A 22,379-nucleotide genomic window follows, 5' to 3' on the forward strand; every position below is an offset into this window, starting at 1 on the left:
GCCGTTTGGGGGCGGCCTCACTGACATCACGAGTGATGTCAGTGGGTGAGCTTCCGGCTCTAATAGAGCCGAAAGCTCACTGGGGCTTGCGGGAACGAGACCCTACCACAAGGGTCTCGTCGCAAGCCCTGATGGTTGCGATGGTCGAGACCATTGCGACCATCACCTGGCCGCTCACAACAGCTGTGGGTGGTCACCCATAGCTATGCGAGCAGCCCGGAGGCTGCACAAAAAAAAACAGAAAAACGCCCTGATTCAGAGCGAGCGCTCTTTCAGAGCGTCCAGCTCTGAATCAGGCCCCCTGGGCCTGATTCAGCAAGCAACGCACAGAAGAGAACGCATGCACTTGGCCAATAGTTTTGTACAGCACATGCTTATGCATCGCACAGCACGTGCGCAAACTAGCCAGTGCGGTCGGGTAAGTGTACGCAGAGTACACGCAGCATGCACGCAGACCCCTTCCGATATTGATTGACAGGAAGTGCTGTTTGTGGGTGGTGACGGAGGGTGGTCGGGTGAACGCAGGCGTGCCTCTGCGTTGGGATGCCGGTTTAGGGGTGTGCATAAATTAGCCACTGCTGTGCCGCACGCAATGATGAGACTCCGTGCACACAGGAAGTTGCCAAGATCCTGCGCTAGGTCTGGTCAACCACTATTATGCAAATGTGGTTGATGGTTCTCGATGTTACCGATGTGTACGCTATCTTGCGTGCTGATCAGGCTGTGAGTAAAGGGAGATGGGTGGTGTAATATGGGGCTGGGCGTCTGCATCTTGTGCTGTGGTCTCCGTGCGTATGCATTGATTAGCATATTCCCGCAGCGGCCGGGTGCGTGCGTCTGCTAGCGTGCGTTCCTTGCTGAATCAGGCCCTCTGTGCAGCAACTCCCCCTTTGATGAGTTAGATCGCAGCAATGTAGAGATCAGTCCGTCAGTAGGGGGGTTTCTCCTCCCGCTGGACCACCGGCTCCTTCTTCATCACAACCCGCGGCCGGCAGCAGAGTACTGTGAAATCAGTCAGTCTGACTCATTATCAGTACTGCTGATAATGACGCTGGCTGTAGGTCCCTTCATTGCCGCGCATCGGCTGCACCGCCAGTCATTTCCCAGCTGCTTTTAATGCTATATATGCAAGTGTTACAAGCTGTACCAAATAAACCTGACAGTGACCCAGATTCAAAGGTGGACACAATGCAGATGTTTGTGGAGTTGAGCGATTATTTTTGTACTCCGCACACGTCCCATTGGATTACCGACGGCGGATGCTGTGAGGATTTGGATGCAGAGTTATTGACCATCAACATTTATTATAGGTAATGTGGGTGGGGGGGTTAGTCAAATACAGGGGTGTCAGAGCAGGGGCCCCCTTCTCTCTCTGTGCGGGGCCCCCTTCTCTCTCCCCGGTGGCTGGCAGCCGACTGACGCGGCTGGCCAGCCACCAAAGTGTGATACCCCATAAGGACCCCCAAATTCTTGGACTTTTATATGCTGCCCAGTGCTGGGGAATGTTCTGGAAGTGCAATAAGCAGGGACTCTAGACCCAGGAGACCGGGCAGTGTGTGCTTAGTGCAGAGCTGAAAGTGAAACTAGGATATAGAGGCTGGAGGCAGGAGACCGGGCAGTGTGAGAGAGCTGCAGGAACGTGGTCTGTAGCTATCAGCAGCTGAGTGAGGAGGCTTTGAGCTGGGACACCTTGCAAAGGGACAGACTAGGGAGCTGCACTGCTAGTACCTGGGGTAAGCCAGGAGAGAGGCACAGTGAGCGCCAGTCTGTGATAGACAGCCCAGATAGATCTAGTCCAGCCATCTATAATAAGAAGTGCAACATATCTGTGGTGAGATCTGAACCCCAGCACTCTGCTTTGTTACAAGACAGCACTCAGTGATGATATAGCATTGGTCCCCTATAGTACATGGACATACTGCCCCATTACCACTCTGTGTAGTTGACATTTCACAAGTTAAATTGCCAACATGGTATCACTTGAACATTCTCTCAAGTAAGGAGGATTACAGTGTGCTTACATCTCAGTGTATGACAATTCCTTCAGTCTCCTTATACCACATGTGCACCAACGACAGCCTGCACAGGACGAATAGGAACATTGGCCCTCATTCAGAGCCGTACGCTCTGAGCAGAGCGCACGCTCTGAATGAGGGCCGCCCCCCCAAAAAAATGGAGCGTCCTCCTGGACGCTCGTATAGCTGTGGGTCACCACCCACAGCCTATACGAGCGTGCATTTTGATGGCCGCGATGGTCGTGACCATCGCGACCATCGAAACTGCGAGCCGGAGCCTGCGGTTGAGGTTTTCAACCGCAAGCTCCGGAGTGATTTTGGCTCTATCAGAGCCAAAATCACTCCCACTGACATCACTAGTGATGTCAGTGGGCCGGCTTCTGACGGAGGCGTTCCCGTGGGAACGCCCCCGTCAGGGAGGCATGCCCCCGGCACGCCCACCAAAGGGGGCGTGCTGTCAATCAACATCGACAGCACGCCCCCTTTGATCAGACACAACGAGCGAAGGACTTTCCTTCGCTCGTCGCGTCTGGCGCATGCGCACGACGGAGCTCCCTCCGTCGTGCGCATGCTCAGTGAAGAACATCGACCCACTTGCGAGCGGACAGCCGCTCGCGAGTGGGTCTGAATCAGGCCCATTGTGCTCTATAGTGATAATTTGCAAATAATGCTATATACTGAAACACTTGTGTGTGAGACATATTGCCATGCATAGAAAGTTTATTTGTTAGTTGACTTTAAGGTACTTATTTATCATTTAGTAAACGAGAAGCAAGTATTGTAATATATTACTGTGATGACTATAGTATGCATTCATGAGTGTTTGAAGACAATTCTAGTTAGTATGTAATGGTTATTGAATGATTCGTGCATGTCCAAACTTATTCACTACCAGTGTGACAAAGTGTTCCTGCACAATAAAACTAACTTCATTTTCAAAGTGTGTGATTACTGTGCTGGGTTCTGGGGGTCTCCTGTCTCTCTGCTAAGATAGGAGGAGCCTGAAAGAGGAACTGCACTGATCCATGCCCAAGCAGGTTCCAGAAGAAAACCAGGTACGATCCACTCAGTGACATCCCACCAAATTGGGGGTGTTACAAAAGCATTAGTAGACTCCGGGCACTAGAGTGTGTCCGAAGTCTACTGCGCATGCGCAGAACACCGGCAAAATGGCCACGGCCGCCATTTTCCGATGTTCTGCACACACGCACAGTAGACTGCGGGTACACTCCAGTGCCCGGAGTCCACTGCGCATGGCAGAACACCGGAAATATGGCCACGGCGGCCATTTTGCCAGTGTTCTGAACAGCAGTGACACCCGAGCCGGGACCACGGACAGGTAAGTTTAAAAAAAATATGGGTGCAGTGTGTGCGGTGCGGGGCCCCCTTGGACCCAGGGGCCCGTGTGCCCCGCACACGCTGCAACCATTATAGATATGCCACTGTGCCAGAGGATCAATGTGCTACCAATGGTACGTATTTGTACGCAAGCTGTGGATTAGAGATGCCACTGATGGGCGTCTCTGTACACGTCCCCGGAGCGAGCGCAGCGCAAAGGCACACAAGAAACGCCTGTAAAACGAACTCGCCTTCAACTCCGCATTGGCCCCAATATAACACCCCCCTGTTTCTGGGAACACAGGCCAGCAGCACCCCCTCCTCGACCCCAAGCTACCACAGCATGTCAATCATGCTGCAGCTTGGGTGCACTGTACGCTAACACGCAGGTCTCGTTCTTGCATGCGCAGGTCAGGTATATTATGCGAAAAACAAAAAGGAAAACAAATTTAGTGAAAAATACCCCGAGAAATGCGGGGAGAGGATTCGCAGGGACAGAGCATCCTCGCAAGCTCTGCCCACGCATACGATATTTGATACATCCTTGCAATGTATTCAAATATCGCATTGCGAATCCTGGCGATTTTATCCCATCCAATGTCATAAATAAGGCCCTAAAACACTTTGATTCGAAAGGGAAATTCATCCCACCCACATTTAATGGCAGCCTAATTTTTCTGGTGTGTCCCCTGCGTTAAGCATCCCTTGGACTATTCTCCTTTCAGAACTCACCAAACCGTGTCTAGATTTACAGAATGGATTGCAGGCAGCACAGCAGGACGGATAGAAATAGCAGGGCCAGTGCTTGGAGTGAGCAGATGGGTTGTGACGTCAGATACTATATATAGCCGGCATCAAATGAGATTATTTTTTCATGAGTTTTTCGTTTATATAGAATTCCATTTTCATTACAGCACGGAATTGTCAGCTCTCCCTCATCCGTGATCATTACGCACAGCGTGCCGTAGGCATTTAGCACAGAACAGCATTCGTCATCCCAGCCATACGATGGTGTTACATGGTAACACATACTACAGAGAAAACGTGAAAAATAAAGGGCCTGATTCAACAAGGATCGCGGTTGCAGTCGCGTACACAAGCCTGCTGCGAGAGTATGCTAAAGCTTGCAATCGCAAAGCACTCGCACGGACAGCATGCAGACACCCACTTCCCCTCTCGCACATCCGTAATACCTTGGAATCCAGCCATAACATCGGTAACATCGAGTAACATCTGAGCCACTCGCACAAGTTGCTAAAAAGTCGCACGGAAAATGCGTCCCACGGCGTGAGCGTACAGAGTCACAGGACCAATTGAGATGCACGGTCTCAGAGGTATATGGGAATTGTATTGGGCATTCCTGGGTGGCGGTTATGGGTCGCATAATTGTAAACTTAGAAGCCTAATTGCCTACGATGGCGGCCAGATTCTAACGCAGATTCTGAACCTAGCATGGCGCTGGTGCAAGTTTCGATGTTGCACCTAAAGAGGCGCTGTAGCGTCTAAAGATGCAGGAAGTGGGCGTCTTAGTCTGTGCATAGTCAGACGCATGCGTGTAAGTCCACGGGGGGTGATGGGAGGGATCTGATTGGATCCCTCTCAGAAAAGGCGTCCCGAAAATGAAGCCCATAGGCTTCTATTGGGTAACGACACCTGAAGATGGCGTAACCCATCGGGGTATGCGGTAAATCCCCGAAAACTGCATTTTTGAGAATTTTAGCGAATTTTCCCCTTTAGTACACCATGCCCTTTGTGAGGTTAAATTGGGTATTGAATTAACAAAATGGGGTATAAGGTTAGGGCAGTAGTTTCCAAACTCGGTCATCAATGCACCATAACAGTCCAGGTTTTAAGGCTATCCATGGCTGAGCACAGATGGTTAAATCAAATTGACTGAGGCACTAATTTATACAGTTTTTCCACATAAGTCCAAGATCTGACCCGAGATTTGGAACACAGGGCCTGATTCAGAGCAGGCTTGCCGACATTTAGCTCCCTCCTTCCGGGAGGGAGCTGTCGGGCTTTCAGGGCTGGGGGCGTGACGCGGCCAAAGGGGGCGGGGCCCGGCACATGACGTTGCGTTAGGGCTGGAGCATGGGGCATGATAGCGCAATCGCGTCATTGTGGCTCCGCCCCCTCTTCACAATGCCGTGATTAATGGCATTGTGCAGCCGGGGGCGGAGCCACGATGACGCGATTCAGCGCGAATTGCGTCACCGGCCCCCCTGCTGCCGGGGATTTTACGCGGGGGAGTGCGGACACTTCGCCGGGGCCGGGAGGATTACCTGCCTTCCCGGGAGGTTGGGAGCGAGAGACTCCCGACCAAATCGGGAGGGTAGGCAAGTATGATTCAGAGCGAGCGCTCTGTCAGAACGTCCGGCTCTGAATCGGCCACAGTACCAAAACGGGTCAGACCCTGTAAATACTCCTTTTCCCCTGCGGCACCGATCCAGGTTAGTCCCGGATCGGTGGCGTTCACACTGCACATAGGTGCAATGGAACACTTCTCCGACTGCTTGGAGATGACATCATCTACAAGCGCCGAAAAAACCCGGAAGACCCCATGCAGTAAACGGGACCCGGATTACCCACTTACACTGCAGGGTTTCACGGGTCGTTCCCATGTTAAATAAACCCTGCAAGTCACTCGGGGTGGATTGCAGGGTCACTCGACACAAGAACCAACCCTGGACCCTTTTACACCTAGCAGCAACCCGGCTGATGCCTGCAATAACCCAAGCGTAAAAGGGGTATTAGTCACCTGTGGCCAAGCATTGTTATCCTTAAAACCTGTACTGTTAGGGTGCCTCAAGGACCGAGTTTGGGAACCTCTGTGTTAGGATTCTCACATGTCCCTATTTTTCCAGTGAAGTCCCATTTTTTATGCTTAATCAGACAAGCACTTTCATGATATTTTCTCCTCTTAGCAAAATTCCATAAAATCAACATTTTGCTTTGCCTTGCGGTTACCACGTGTCACTAACCACAGACAGCAGGTGCGTGTGCAGAGATCAATGATCCCTCAGCCTGCAGGTCGCTTCAGAGCACTTTTCTGGCTATGGCCCTCATTCAGAGCCGTACGCTCTGAGCAGAGCGCACGCTCTGCATGAGGCCGGGCTCCATTTTCATGGAGCGTCCTCCTGGACGCTCGTATAGCTGTGGGTCACCACCCACAGGCTATACGAGCGTGCCTTTTGATGGCCGCGATGGTCGTGACCATCGCGACCATCGAAATTGCGAGCCGGAGCCTGCGGTTGAGGTTTTCAACCGCAAGCTCCGGAGTGATTTTGGCTCTATCAGAGCCAAAATCACTCCCACTGACATCACTAGTGATGTCAGTGGGCCGGCTTCTGACGGGAGGCGTTCCCGTGGGAACGCCCCCGTCAGGGAGGCACGCCCCCGGCACGCCCACCAAAGGGGGCGTGCTGTCAATCAACATTGACAGCACGCCCCCTTTGATCGGACACAACGAGCGAAGGAAAGTCCTTCGCTCGTCGTGTCTGGCGCATGCGCACGACGGAGCTCCCTCCGTCGTGCGCATGCTCAGTGCAGACCATCGACCCACTTGCGAGCGGACAGCCGCTCGCGAGTGGGTCTGAATCAGGCCCTATGTGCCTTATCTGGGGTTTAGGGTGAGAGAACAGTTTGCAGGTGCCCGGTACACAGTGATTGCCCTATAATCCAGCCTATTTATCCTGCAAGTCTTTCAGCTCAATGAAGTCAACTCCATTGTCTCAGTCGTTAATTTTCCTGCCTGTGATTCATTCCATTCACCCCCTGCCCCAGAAAGAAAGCAAATCCTCCTGTATTGTCTGTACACCGGGCACAGCCTCCAGACTCTATCAGCTGGGGTCTGGCAAAGCTCTGTACTTGGCCCTGCTGCTGTTCTCTCTTTACTTCTTCTCTTGCTAAACTAAAGTGCTGCTTTGTCTGCCACTATTACCTCTGTGCTGACAACTTACAAATCTGTCACCCCCTTATCTTCCTCAGGGGGAGATGTATCAAACCTTGGAGAGTGATAAAGTGGAGAGAATTAAAGTACCAACCAATCAGCTCCAAACTGTAATTTTTCAAACACAGTCTGTAAAGTGAGGGCAGCTGATTGGTTGGTACTTTATCTCTCTCCAAGTCCACTGGGGGGCCTATGTATCAAAGCTTGAGGTGAGATAAAAGTGTGAGATATATATCACCAACCAATCAGCTTCTAACTTACATTTTGCAGGCTGTTAGACTGAAATGATAGTTTGGAGCTGATTGGTTGTTGATATATAGCTCACAATTTTATCTCACAGCAACAGTGCTCCACCCAATCAGCTCCTGTTATTTTTCAATCACATGACAGTTAGAGAGCTAATTGGTTGGAGCACCATTTAAGATTAGTATCCCACAGCTGTTTCTCCCCCATCCCAATGTTACCTCAGCTGAACATGTCCAAACTGAGCTAATCATCTTCTTTCCTCCTAGTGTCACTAATCACTACTCACCATTGGTGACATCAACCTCTCCCCATTTCCCCCATGCCTTGGTGTCGTCATTGACCCTGCTCTCAGTTCAGTCTCTCACATTGACATGTCTCCTCCATTTTATGAACTTTGCCAGAATACACACCTTTCCCTAACGCAAGACGTTACCAAAACCCCTATCTACTCTCTCATTATCTACTGCCTGACTACTTCAGCCTCCCCGTATCTGGCCTTTCCCCACACCCATCTACCTCCGCTATTGTCCACCCTGCCCCACTTTTTGAGTACAACCATTCTAAAGACTGATCTTCCTCTCTTGCCACTTCACTAGTCCCTACACTGGCTCCCCATAGCCTCCAGAATACAATTCAGGCTGCCCATCCTCAAAGCCCTCGCCAACATACGTCTCTGACATTAACATGGGATATTCTCTCTCACAACACCTTAGATCGGTCACTGAGCTGTATCTTGCCTCATCTCTCATGACCACATTTCACCTTCACTGACCAGACTTCTCCCGTGCTGCCCCCCATTCCCTGCCTGACCAGACTCTCCCAACCTCCTTTCATATGCTCCTATATATAGCTTATATTGTTAGCATTGCCCATTCCCTTGCAAGGCCATTCCTTACCCTCCGTTTCATGTCTGTACCTTCTACGTCAACCTCTTGTGGACTATTTTTATATTTGTGTGACTTGTCATACCCATTGTCAGGTGCTTCATAGTTTTGCTATGTATTATACTTTATTTTATATTATAACTCTTGTTGGAGCTACATTATATGTTACCTTTATACATTTTTGCTGTTCCTGCCCCTGGAACTTGTGCTCAAAAAAAGGGTGATTTACTGTAAGCAATGATCTAGTACCCACCTTTTCAGGAGCCCTGAGATCTACCCAACGTGCTGTGCCAAAAGGAATGCCAACATTGGCCAGGCTCAGGGTGATATCTCCAGCCACCTGGTGACGGGAGAAGCGGTCACAGTTTCGCAGAGTGAGGGTCAGCGTGGCCTCGGCTCTATCCGCTTCCTGCAGGGGGAACAACAGAGCTTCCTCCCATACCGTGTGCGCTGTCCTCTTTGTCAGCGCTGTTTGCGCCTCCGTCTGGCCATGGTGAGTATTTAGTGTGCCCAGGACATAGCAGTGGCTCCCAGTGTCCTCCTCACCCAGCAGCGTGACACCTACAGCTTAATTAGAGAAATAAACTTTGATCACTCATCAGTCCACGTCAAGCATCTTGTAGGGGCGGTCTCACCCTAGAATGAGAAGCCCTCCTGGAGGCAGATAAATATTTCAATGCTTATGATAGGATCTGTAAAAGATATTGCTTGGAGAAAAACTGTAGGGGCCTCTCTCATCCCTTATACAGTCTACTACAAACATTTGATTATGAGATATGAGCACATAAAACAACGTATTGTACTATTCTACCAGCAAGGTAAATATAGGGGTAAATTTACTAAAGTGAGAGTTTTTAGAAGTGAGTTTTAAAAGTGATGTTGCCCATAGCAACCAATCAGATTCTACTTAACATTTAAATAGCACCTTCTAGAAGATAGCTAGAATCTGATTGGTCGCTATGGGCAACGTCACTTTTAAAACTCACTTCTAAAAACTCTCACTTTAGTAAATCTACCACCAATAATTTAGACTTTCGCACTAAAAAAAATATTTTATACCAATTCACTCCGTTTTCGAAGCCCTGAAAAAAACTTTCAGCGTGTCTTGGGCACGGCGCGCATCTAGAATCCCTCTTCCTTTGCCCACACTCCTTGAGATAATAGGGGTGGTCAGTGGTCCTGATTTATTACGGATCGCTGTTGCGATCTCAGCTGCAATTACACCCGCAGGTCTGCTGCCAAAATATGGTAATGACTGCGATAGCAAAGCTATTAGAAAGACGCCCAAAGCCAGCATAGAGACGCCCACTACCGCTATCTCACATCCGTAATACAAAGTTGCAGCAGTGCGTATACATCGGGAATGTCGAGTAACATCGGCCCCTCACGCACAAATACAACAGGTCTGATCTTACTCAGAAATTGCATAACCTCGTCGCACGCAGTGAGCACTCATGCTGTGTATGCCGTCGCAGTGGCTAATTTATGCACGCCCATGCCACGGCGTTCAAACGGACAGACACGCCTGCGTTTCTCTTACCACTCCCCTTGTCACCACCCCCAAAGCCGACGCCTCTGTCCCTCTTCTGCGATGGGTTTGTATCTGCGTGAGTGATCGCAGAGCAATCGCAATGCTAACTCGTGCATGTGAAGTATGCAACAATCGGCCTTCTGCGTGCGTAATCGCAATAGCGATCCGTAATGAACTAGGCCCAATGTTAGGATATTTCCTGCTTCCTGGCAGCTATATGGCCATCAGCGCGCTTTGAGCCTATGAACAGTGACGTTCGAGTTGGTCGCATGTCTGCTTATTCTGCGTAAGATACAGGTGGACTTACTGCGCATACGCACCAAGCTTGTACCCGTCCATAGAGAGAAGCTTTTCATTCACTTGTGTCTTCTTAAGCCTGAATATGTGAAATTCCGATGGACAAGGGTGCGCAAGCGTAGGCAGAAACCACTAAGGGCGTGATCATGTGATCCAATTAGATGAACACATATCAGCGACTTACCTCCAATCTCCGCTCTACTAATCCCAGTCCCAAAAAATTCAGGGGGCGATTCAGACCCGGACGCTAAGCTGCGCTCTCTCGCAGCTAAAAGGGGCCAGGTATGCAAATTCCACGATCGCCCTGTCTGGTGTAAGGACGCCCTCTATGTTTTAGAGAGCGACGGCAGACCAAACGCACGCCGGTATAAAGACGACCACTTTTCTTTCTTAACACACGCCATCTCCAGGAAGTGTATGATTAATCAGTAACATCGAGAGCCATCGGAGCTGCACGCAACCCTTGAGGTCGACCCTACCCCACCGCAAGCACTGCGATCACAACAGACTGAAATACAACCAAGAGACGTGTACAATGACGCTACTTTGCTAATTATGCACACCCATAAGATGCTGTTTTGACGCCCACACACGCCTGCGTTCGCAGAACCACTCCCACGTTCACAAGCACCTTCCCCTGTTACCACCCGCAAACGGCGCTATCTGTCACTCAAAATAGCGTCCAGTCTGTGTACTACGAGCGCACGATTCCCGGACTCAATGAGTGGTTCGCGCGTGTGCATTTTGACGCATGCGCAGACGGGCGACAATCGTCCATAGCGTGCATCCGCGGCTTAGCGTCCGTGTCTGAATCAGGCCCTTAGTGTTGTGAAATGAATCTAGGGGGAATGGGAGGAGAAGTGCAGGGAGTGGGAGCACCTAATCAGTGACGCCCCCCCCTGTGCTTGATACCGCAATACACAGCCCAGCAATGTAGGGGGAGAGGGACCAAATGACACCATTTGCCAGCCCCCCCACTGTGGCCATCGCCATCTCTCCTCCGGAAGAATGAAATGTTGGCAAGCATGACTAGATATTAATTATGTGTAAAGACATCCATCCATCTCTCATGTTTCTTAACGTACATATAAGTAAGTAATGCACATGAGATTATTACTGAGATTTACCTTCAAGGAAAGATACACACAGCTCCGCTGTCTGGCGGTCATACCCCAGGGAGTAGCGCAGTTTCGGAACCTGATGCGAACTGTTCAGTTTTTCCATATCTTCATTATTAGATGGAGGCTCGTTCACAAACTGATCTGTTAATGATGTCCAAAATACTCAGTAGAACAGACAGGTAGATACAGACATCGGTATGTATCAATTAACTGCCATTTTCATAGGTTTATCGCAATACATGTTTCCCCAAATGTATTAAAATGGTGTGCAGCAGAAATTAGAGATATCCACCACTGCAGACCACCGGCACAGCAGTCCCTGTAGACTACTATGGGGCTACGATGTGCCTAGAATTATATGCATCAAGCTGCAGACAGAGTAACTTTCTGGAGCTTGTGCCCTATACTCAGGAGCAGCACAGTCATAAACCCAAAGTCAGTACTTTGTCGGGTCAGCTCTACATCGGAAGAGCTGTCTCGGACGATAAGAAATCATGCATAGGAGTATGCATACCAAACTCTGGTATGCATACCATGCACACCAAACTCTGGTATGCATATCATGCATACCAAACTCTGGTATGCATGTGGTAGGGGCTAGATGTATTGCATAGTATATGTGATACTTGTTACATCCTGCTCAGATAGAAAGAGTTAGGGGTGGGACATCGAAAGAAAACATTGGCCATAAAACATTATGTACTCCTAAGAACTGATTCAGGAACAACAATGTTTTTTTTTACTTGTTTAAAGTAAACTAGCTACTTAATAACTCTCCAAGCAAGGGATTTGAACACCAAACTTCCTATACCATAGTCATAAACTTAACTTGTGAGCTCTAAGTAATAGTGTGATTGATATCTACTTTGTCATTCAGGTAAACCCCTCTGTGTTTAAATCACATATCGCTCAGCATGAAGTGCAGGGGACTTGAACATGCATCCTCATGTACCGCAGTCAGACACGTAACACATGGAGCTATTTGCTCCTACGTATGACGCTCTGCAACTCTGGAGTTGGCCATACACCTAAAGATGATCTTTCCAACAATCCAACTAGTTCTCTGGTTGGAAAGAATATCTGGTAATGTATGGGAGCAAATAGCTATCAACCATTTTCTCCCCAACTCTGGAAAACAGATGTCAATGGTCGTTCAGACAAATTGATTAAATCCATTTGATTTAATCAGTTTGTCTGAACTACCATTTTTATTCGTTTTCTGGTGCTTTGGAGCAAACGGCCGATTGTTGGCTGGTTGGAATGATAATCTTTAGATTTGTGACCAGCTGTAGTGTGCCCAGGACTGGATTTAAGAAGCAATGGCCCTCATTCAGAGCCGGACGCAATAGGGGTGGCTATTCAAATGAACCGTTCGCTGTTTGCGGTCTGTTCACGCCTCTAGGTCTGAGCGAGCGAACAAAACTTGCGGTAGTTTTTTGGGAAACTACGCCCCCTGGCCGCTCGCATCCTACGTCATGTCCGCTATTTATTAGATTAATCGAGTACATCGAACAGGGTATGAACTGCTCGCTATTCTTGTGGTCGGTTTTTGCTACCACAATTTTGCGAGCAGTTCTGGCTATAAAATAAACCCAGTGACGTGGTCAATGACGCTGCTGTTTTAATTATGCACACCCATAAAACGCCCGTTTTGACCTTTAAGCACGCCTGCGTTCTGATTTCCACTCCCCGTTTTCAAGCACCTTCCCCTGTTACCACCCACATACGCCTCATTCTGTCACTCAAATTATCAGGCATTCGCTATTTTGCGAGCACATGAATTTTGACCGCACTGACTGGTTCGCGCATGCGTATAACGATCCGTATGCATGCGCAGTTGGCCAAACATCGCTCGGAGCGAACGAGCTGCTGCTTACGAGTGGCTCTGAATCAGGCCCAATGTTTTTAACCATTGCAGCTACTGTAGGCAGAAGCATGTTGTGTGCAGAGATAGATAGATGTGAGCTAGATAGACAGATAGACATCCTTGATTAGATCCCCAAAAATAAATATCTTTAGTATCTTTTTTTATGGAAGATCAAATTTGTATATAATTGAGGAAAGATAAGATTGCTGGTTTCTGCTGGGTGTTTGTGTTGATGACAGCCTTGTTGCTGGGTAAATGTGTGCATGTCAGTTGGTGGGATTATCCTATTGGATTTGTTGGAAGGAGGAGCTAAATTGGGTCTATTTAAAGGCTGCCAGAGCTCAGCCCAGTCTCTTTGTAGTGGATCTTCTTAATAGCTAAGTATCGTATGCTGTTGTAGTTTTTCATTTCTGTGCATATCACTGCTATTCCTTTTCCCATTGATTTAGCATGTCTCGTCCACGTCACGAAGCTCTCCCACCCCGCAGGCTGTTGGAGTTTGCCTGCCCGCTGCGGGCGTCCCAGCCCGTCCTTTATCTCCCATCCCCCCGTCCTCCCCACTCATTTTGTCCCCGGGTAGACCCATCTCCCCCCTTGCAGTTCCCCAGCGGTCACGTACTCTGCTTACACAGGGGCACTCGCTCCCTTCCCAGGCGTTCTCCCCTCCGGACTTGCCCCCCCTTTACCTTCTCCTGATTCCTATCATACCGTCACTCCTATTGTGTGACAGTTCCCGTCTCCCTGCACCGCTGTTCCCCACCCCGCTACTCACAGTTCCCCTTCCGTCCAGGCGCCTGCCCCGCTTCACCAGGGGATTCCCCCGCTCCCGACTCATCAAGCTTCCCCACCTCAGCGTGTGGGAGCCGCTAGCCCGGGCTGAACGGCTGCTCCGTCCACCTCCGGGGGTACAGGTCACATGACGGCAGCCTCCTCCTGGCCTTACGCTGGGTCGGAGGTTGTGTTTGCAATCCCGCTCTCCTTGTCCTCTGCTGCATTGGTTCAGGGTGGTCCCGTCAGCCTGGCTCATGCGGCGGGCCCGGTGGCCATCTCACAACAAGCGGCCATTTTAGGGGCCGGATCTCCCTATTTCTCGGGCGCTCATAGTCAGGTTCACAGGGGTTTAGCTCCACCCATAGTAACTCTTACCTGGCACTCTTCCCAGAATGCAGGGGTTCCTTTAAGTTACATGGCACCAGCTGCTATTCAGCCCCCATGTTACACATCAGCCAGCAGCCATGCGAGCACATTTAATACGCCAGCACCCCTGTCAATGGCCGGCCCGACTTGGTGTCAGACATCATGGAGCTCAGGCGTGGCGCCGCCTGTTTTAGCTTCATCTGCGGTGGTCCCTTCTGCCCCCTTTTATTCTCCCCATTTCGCGTCCTCTGCCATTTCCTATTCTCCCGCTTTTCACCATCCTCAATTCCAGTACCCTTACCTTCCGCCGTGGCAATTTTACTCCCCCAGCCACTTCGGCAACCCCGCCTCAACCCCCGGCTCCAATTCATAACACGCACATTGTTCCATTGACCTCGGCTGCCCCTGAGATCAGCCGGGCATTGCCTACTAAGTCCCCGCCCACTCCACCATCAATTGTTGCCCCGGCTCCTCCTCCCTGGCTGCTGTTTCTATGACCAATTTGGCGGCACCTCACCCGTCTTCTATAGTTACAGGTTCCAATGTTGCGGGTGGTAGTGGTGTAGAAGTTTCGGTAGTCCCCTCGATTCCTGTTCCAGGACAAGAAGAATTGGACTCTGCAATTGGGACAGCGTTGTCGTCAAAAGAAAAGCCTGGCGAGTCTGCTCATGTCCCTTCCGGTGCCGGTGAGTATGATACTGCAATGTCTTCTTCTTCTGATTCCTCTTCTGGCTCCTCACTCTTCTGGTTCCCCTGCACGTCCCTGAAAGATTGCTAAAATGGTGGTGCGGCGTCTGGCTAAAAAGTAAAGTAGCACTGTTAGGAAGGATGATGAGACAGGGGTTAAGGCGTAGGGAGCATTGGCAGACACTGTACACTGTGCGAGTACTGCTGTACTTTGCGGTTTGCGTAAAAGTGTCAAGGGCAGGATTCATAGGGGTAAATTTGTAGACATGTTCTCGCTCACTGATGAAATGAAAAAAGGTCTAGCTCAGGCTAAGAAGTCGGGGGGCATTGGTGAAGATGCCTTTTGCAACTTTAATACATGGTTGAAGGGCATGCTCATATTCGCGACATGTTATTTGGAGACCAGGGCGGTAGAGCATGTAAACATTATCAGATATTTATTTTTGGTTCTTGACATGTTCGTTCGGTCTCGTAATTTGGCGTGGCGCGAATAAGACTCGCAATTCAGGAAAAAACATGACGGTGCTCTTGTCATTCCTTTTGGGGTTAAAGATGTAGAGGTATGGCTGGAAGTATCCCAGCAGCGTCGTCCTCCTTTGGACGGGATGCCTCCTCGTAAGAACTATGCGACCAACAGGCAAGGGACGGCAGGAGGGGGGAAAGGTAAATGTTTCACCTATAATGACTCCAAGTGTACGAGGGGGTCTGGCTGTCATTTTCGCCACTCCTGTCGTCTCTGCGAGGGTGAACACCCTGCCAAGGAAGGTCGACATGGAGCAGGAAACGTTTCCCAGGATAGAGGCGAGGGCCGCAAGGGAATTGGTTAACGCTAGTTCTCCAGTATGTTTGACTTCTCTTACTAGATGGTTAAGGTTATATCTATGAAGGGAAGATGCTTTGTTTTTGTTAGAAGGTTTTTCAGTTCGTTTTCGTTTACCTATAATCGGGCCATTGCTTATTAGGTCATCGCAGAACTTGCGCTCCGCCAGGGATTTTCCGGGGAAGTTGAAGGATAAAGTTGATGCGGAGGTTTTGCGGGGGAGGATGGCGGGTCCCTTTCCCTGTCCTCCTTTACATAACCTTTGTATATCCCCGGTGGGAGTGGTCCCTAAGAAAGTCCCGGGTAAGTTCCGTTTGATACAACATCTCTCCTATCCTCAGGGCAGTTCCGTAAACGACGCCATACCTGAGAGTTGTTGCAGGGTTGTGTATCAATATTTTGATGATACTTTAGGCTTAGTTCGCAGTTTTGGGCGTGGCGCTTTGATGGCGAAGCTAGACATAGAATCTGCATTTCGTTTGTTGCCGATGCATCCCGAAGCGATGTAATTCATCGGTTTTCGGCTGGATTCAGGTTACTTTGTAGATAAATGTTTGCCTATGGGTTGCGCGGTTTCCTGTGCCTATTTTGAGAAATTCAGCTCCTTTCTTCAATGGTGTCTTCATGCCGGTACAGGTCAGAAGGGCATTGCACACTATCTGGATGATTTTCTGTTCATAGGCCCAGGAGAGAGCGAGGTTTGTTCTGATCTCCTTTTTTCTGCGCAGGCGTTGTTTAAAGTTTTAGGAGTTCCTATTGCCCAAGAGAAGACGGAGGGTCCGGTATCTTGTTTATCATATTTAGGAATCGAGATAGACACGGCGGCAGGTTGATGTAGACTACCACGTGGCAAGGTTGAAAAATTGCTGGAACTTATTGCAGTTTGCTTAGCAGCGGACTCAGGTTACGCAGAGTTCAATCACTTCTAGGTTCCTTAAATTTTGCTTGTCGGATCATTCCCATGGGTTGAGTGTTTTGCAGAAAATTGGAGAGGTCCACGGTCGGGTCAACACGGCCGCATCAGCATGTTCACCTGTCAGCTGAGATCAAGGAGGACCTTCGAAATTGGAGCAGGTTTTTGTTACACTTCAATGGCGAACGTATTTGGCCATCACCTCCTTTGACAAACAGCATACTGCAACTTTTTACCGATGCGGCTGGGTCGTCCGGTTTTGGGGCCTTTTTCAATGGGGAATGGTGTGCTGCTCCATGGCCACTTGATTGGTGCGAGGAAGGCTTGATGAGCAACTTGCTGTTGTTGGAACTGTTCCCAATTGTCATAGCGGTTGAACTCTGGTTCGTGCGACTGAGTAATTGCCATGTAGTATTTTGGTGCGACAATCTGGGTGTGGTTCACGCCATCAACAACCAGTGTTCATCCTTACCTTTTGTGTTGCGTTTGTTTCGGAATTTAGTTTTGCGCTGCCTCGAGGCTAATATCAGATTTAGAGCTAGGCATGTACCAGGTATATTTAATGAGATTGCTGATGCTTTGTCTCGCTTTCAATTTGCGCGCTTCCGAGCGATTGTCCGTCGGCTTCTGACGTTGGTTTGGTGTGCCCCTCATTTGTGTGGCAGATCATCAGGCCGGCTTAGAGGGTTTGGCATTACAATCGCTTGCCCCATCGACTTTCAAGGCTTACTCGGCCGCTTGGCGGGATTGGTGCACACATGGTGCACTTCTAGAGAAGGAGGGTAATTGGCTGGATGAGTTGATTTCTTCCTTTGTTTGGGAAAGATATCAACAGGGTAGGTCCAGGGCCTCCATGGGGTCTGCGCTTGCCGGGGTTTCCTTTTTTTGCAGACTAAAGGGTTTACACGACACTACCAGGTCTTTTGTACTAGTGAAGGCTATGAGGGGTTGGCTAAGGGGTTGCCCGCTCGCGCTGATTCCCGTCGAATGGTAGATTTGCAGATTTTGTCAGGTTTGTTAACTGTTATGGGGAAGGTAGCTTCCTATAGGTTTGAGGCTTCTCTGTTTCGCCTCGCCTTTGCAGCGGCGTTCTTTGGAGCGTTTAGGGTTAGTGAGTTGGTAGCTTCTAGTAAAGCATCTAGTTCCTCTGGGCTTTTGTTAAAGGACATCGTTTTTAGGGACTCGGCTGTACTTTGCAAGCTTCAATTCTCCAAAACCGGTCAAACTGGCAGGGGCAAGTGGGTTACTTTAAATCAGCAGCAGGACGAGATTATTTGTCCTGTTCATTTAGCTTCACAGTACATGAAGTTATGCCCTCCTGGGGGATCACAATGGTTTCTACATGCGGACCACACACCCCTCACTAAGTACCAATTTGCAGCGGTCTTTAAGAAAGGCTTACTGGAGTTAGGGTCAAATCCTGCAGAGTATGGTGCCCATTCATTTCGCATTGGTGCTGCTACTTGCGCTGCTCTATCAGGGGCGTCTGCGGAATCTATTCAGCAAGTAGGGCGCTGCAAGTCGGCTGATTTCAAGAAATCCGTGTGTTGCGAGAAGTTATAGATGCGCACCTTGCGTTAACCTGAAAATGTTGCTTTCCCGCCAATTGTTCAACAGCTAGTGTTGAGCAATTGGGGATGTTAAGGGATTTTTTAATTTTTCCTCCCGTTAGCCATGATCTGGCCCAATTTGGTTCACGGGTAGGTTTTTTGGGTTTTCTTCTTCACTCGGGTTCCTGTTTTCCCACATATATGTATCCCTGCTAGTTAGGTGCTATGTGTTGGTTAAGTTGTGTTGTTGGATTTGGGTATGGTGCGGTTCTCACGGTTAAGGTTTTCTCTTATTTCACAGAATTGGCAAAGGAAGATGGATAGGTGTGGCTTGTGGGCCACTCTTATATCTTTTGGGCGGAAAAACATGTGTTGTCTGAGAGTCAGGCCTTGTGGCCTAGTGGTTTTAGTATTCAATGGATAGGTGTGAGAGGTTTGCGGGTTGAGTCGGCATTGGTATTGATTGTGTCATCAGTGTTGAAATGGGGAATACCAAAATTCTTGGTGTTGCATGTTCGAGGGAATGATGTGGGTCAGTTGAAAGGGGTCGAGCTGATTGTGAGGCTTTGTGAAGTTTTGGATGAGATTTGTTTAAAATGGCCGTCTGTTCGGATTGTATGGTCGGAAATGATGCCGTGTTTGAAATGGAGAGGGGTGCGTAAACATGGTGCGTTGGAGAGGGCTCGGAAGAAAGTGAATGTAGTGGTTACAAGGCATGTTGAGTCCATTGATGGAGTGGTGATTAGTCATGGTTTCCTTGTAGGTGAGCTTGGACTAGTTTTTCTTTGGGTGGCGGGCCAGTCTCTCTTAGGGCCTGGCTTTGGCGGGCGTACACTGCAACTCAGTGGCTTTAGGGGCGTAAGACAACTTTGTGGGGGCACTGACCTTCGTTACCCCAGGCGAATTTGTCCTTCTCTGCGCGGGAGAACCCAGGTGCTGGCTGTATGGTAGCACCTCGGATTGGCCCAAGAGGGAAGTGAGACTCTCACATCGTTAGTACGTCTAGAGGGGGGACTTTTAAGTCGTCCTCCGAGTATTTGATCAAGGTGAAAGCTAGAACTGAGTTTGCAACGTCTCTTGGCCACCCTGGTTAGGTTGATTGATTAATTTATAAATAAAAAGCTGTGACCTTTTTAGCCAAGCTCTGGTGTCCGTGTCTTTATTTATTTATATATTAAGTTAAGTAAGCTATTAAGGTGATAAGGTATATTGAAAGATCAAATTTGTATAGAATTGAGGAAAGATAAGATTGCTGGTTTCTGCTGGGTGTTTGGTTGATGACAGCCTTGTTGCTGGGTAAATGTGTGTATGTCAGTTGGTGGGATTATCCTATTGGATTTGTTGGAAGGAGGAGCTAGATTGGGTCTATTTAAGGGCTGCCAGAGCTCAGCCCAGTCTCTTTGTAGTGGATCTTCTTAACCCACCATCCCACCCATTTTGTTACGTTGTGTACACTCATTTTTCTTTTCCCAATTCAGGAGAGGCACAGCATGGCGGGAGTATGCTGCAACTCAGTGGCTTTAGGGGCGTAAGACAACTTTGTGGGGGCATTGACCATCGTTGCCCCCGGCGAATTTGTCCTTCTCTGCACGGGGGGGACCCAGGTGCTGGCTAGGGGGACTTTTAAGTCGTCCTCTGAGTATTTGATCAATGTGAAAGCTAGAACTGAGTTTGCAGCGTCTCTTGGCCACCCTGGTTAGGTTGATTGATTCATTTATAAATAAATAGCTGTGACCTTTTTAGCCAAGCTCTGGTGTCCGTGTCATTATTTATTTATATATTAAGTTAAGTAAGCTATCAAGATGATAAGGTATATTGAAGCAGTAAACCAATGTAGATCTTATGATTGAATTAGGTCAATAATATCTATTTATAACTTATCCAACACAAATTTCTAAAAAAAATAAAATATAAATAATATATATATATATGTTTTAAGTTTATAACAAGCAATAATATTGATGTTAATATCGACCAGCAATATATCGGACCATTGATGTTCAGGTCATCACGACATTGCAGCTTTGCATTTTCCCGCTACTACTCCTCTCTGCAGCCGCCAGGCAAGTGGTTAAGAAGATTCAATCCACTTTCCTTACAGCATGAGCTGACACAGTGGTCTAGTGCAATGTTTCCCAAACTCAGTCCTCAGGGAGTACTAACAGTGCATGTTTTTCAGGTCTCCTCACTTAGTCAATTAGCTCCACCTGTGGATCTTTTAAAATGTGTCAGTCAGTAATGAATACACCTGTGCACCCAATAGGAACAACGGAGACCATGCACTGTAAGTGCTCCCTGAGGAATGAGTTTGGGAGACACTGGTGTATAGCATTACTATAAACTGTTAATTGAGGAATCTATGGTTTGAACCCCATGGGAAGCTGTTTTTTTTTATTACACTGGATTTTGGACCTGGATGATTGATGACACTTAGACACTGGAGTAAAGCCTAAGATGGCTTCATCAACTAGAAACCATGGGGTCTACCGGAAGTGCTGCTAGAGGTATTTGTTCAGAAGTCACGTAGTGGCCTTAGATGATGCACAAGGTTGGTTGTTGAATGTGATATAAATATTTCCTCTTGCATAAAGAATAAGGTGGCCCCTGCTTCCTTTCTCATCAGAGATGGTGGTGAGCGTGGCTTGGGTCACTGACAGTTATGGTTGGGGTCTTGGTGCTTTGCTTAATGACATCGACAACATGTTTGACGATTGTCAAGAACCTGCTCTAGCTTAATGGTCTAATGGTCAGTGGCGCTCTGCTCACAGTCACGTAGCGGGCCTTGGTTTGAACCCCAGGCATTACTGCTTTTAGTAATTAGGAAGCTGGTTGATGAAATGAAAAGTCTCCCTTCTTACCTAAGTTATGAGCTGTCAGAGTGGTACAGTGGAGTAGTAGGCTGGCAGTGTTGTTGGAGACCATGGTTTGAATCCCAAGGCAGGGAGTGTCACAGTGGCTGGCAGTGTTGTTGGCAACCATGGTTTGAATCCCAAGGCACGGAGTGGCACAGTGGCTGGCAGTGTTGTTGGAGACCATAGTTTGAATTTCAAGGCAGGTTTCTTTTATTGTATATTGTCTGCACAAGGATGATTGATAATATTGAGAAAAATATTTTAGCCTTTTGTAGGACTATTGAGGCTCAGTCAGTAAATGACTAGTGATGTTGATGTTTTGGGTTCAAGTAGCCTGATTGCCTTTTGTTTAGGACCTTGACCTTTTGTTTAGGACCTTGATGTTGTCTTTAGAAAGGTTACTTTTTCGCATTTAGAATGTGGAGTAGTTTGGAGGGTGGTTCCACACTGTAACTGGAAATCTTAGGTTGGTGGGGTTTCATTTTGGGTTCCGATGTGATGATTGTTGAGGGGAGGGGGAGGTTTCTTGATGGCATGGTCATCATTTGGCTGGCTTCTGCTGGCCTGATCTGGTGTTTGCTGTTGGTGGGGATTCTTTTCTTGGTGACATTGAGTGGTAGGTTGCAAAATGTTGGGTGCTGTGAAGGACCTATCTATGGATTTGAAACTGGGCCTCTGCCTATTGGTGCATCTGTCATGTGGTCCAATAGGCCAACTGTGGTTTTAGATGTGGTACTTTTCCTCAATTGTATAAACGAGCCTCGTGCAACAACCAAGGCACTAAAAGAAGCCTAATGAACCTAGTTAATCGAAGCAAGACCTCCACCACAACTTCCATTAGCGTACTGAGCCAGTTTTGCTGTGCTGGAAGCTGGCAGGTATTTCAGAATGTCCTTAATCAGCCTAGTTTAATATTCAAATTACTATAAGGGAACCTGGGATTCAAACCCAGACCTGTACCATCCCTGTCTGCTGAAGCCATTGTTACTAGTTGCTGGTACCAGCCCATTTGCTGCTTAAGAGGAGAAGATTTTTAATAGTATCACCACACAGCCTTGAGCAACATCCAAGTTACTAAAAACAAGGAATCCTAACAGGCCATGTGAGCCAGGACTCCCAGATACACTGTAGAGTAAAGCGGTTTATTAGGCAACAAAGCCAATTTACCC

General features: G+C 48.5%; 1 protein-coding gene across 2 annotated transcripts in view; it reads right to left on the bottom strand.

Moving 5' to 3' along the window:
• Positions 1-22,379, bottom strand: part of SYT13 (synaptotagmin 13) — a 62,941-nt gene that overhangs the window by 13,206 nt on the left and 27,356 nt on the right. For both annotated transcript variants that reach the window (XM_088452648.1, XM_088452647.1), the window contains exons 3-4: positions 11,391-11,525; positions 8,689-9,002 (exon numbers count right to left, since the gene is read on the bottom strand). In XM_088452648.1, coding sequence (XP_088308774.1) covers positions 8,689-9,002; positions 11,391-11,525 — 449 coding nt within the window. The remainder of the gene's footprint in view (positions 1-8,688; positions 9,003-11,390; positions 11,526-22,379) is intronic.

The sequence above is a fragment of the Taudactylus pleione genome, unplaced genomic scaffold (assembly GCF_031769625.1).
Source record: "Taudactylus pleione unplaced genomic scaffold, aTauple2 ptg000555l, whole genome shotgun sequence".
NCBI lineage: Eukaryota > Metazoa > Chordata > Amphibia > Anura > Myobatrachidae > Taudactylus > Taudactylus pleione.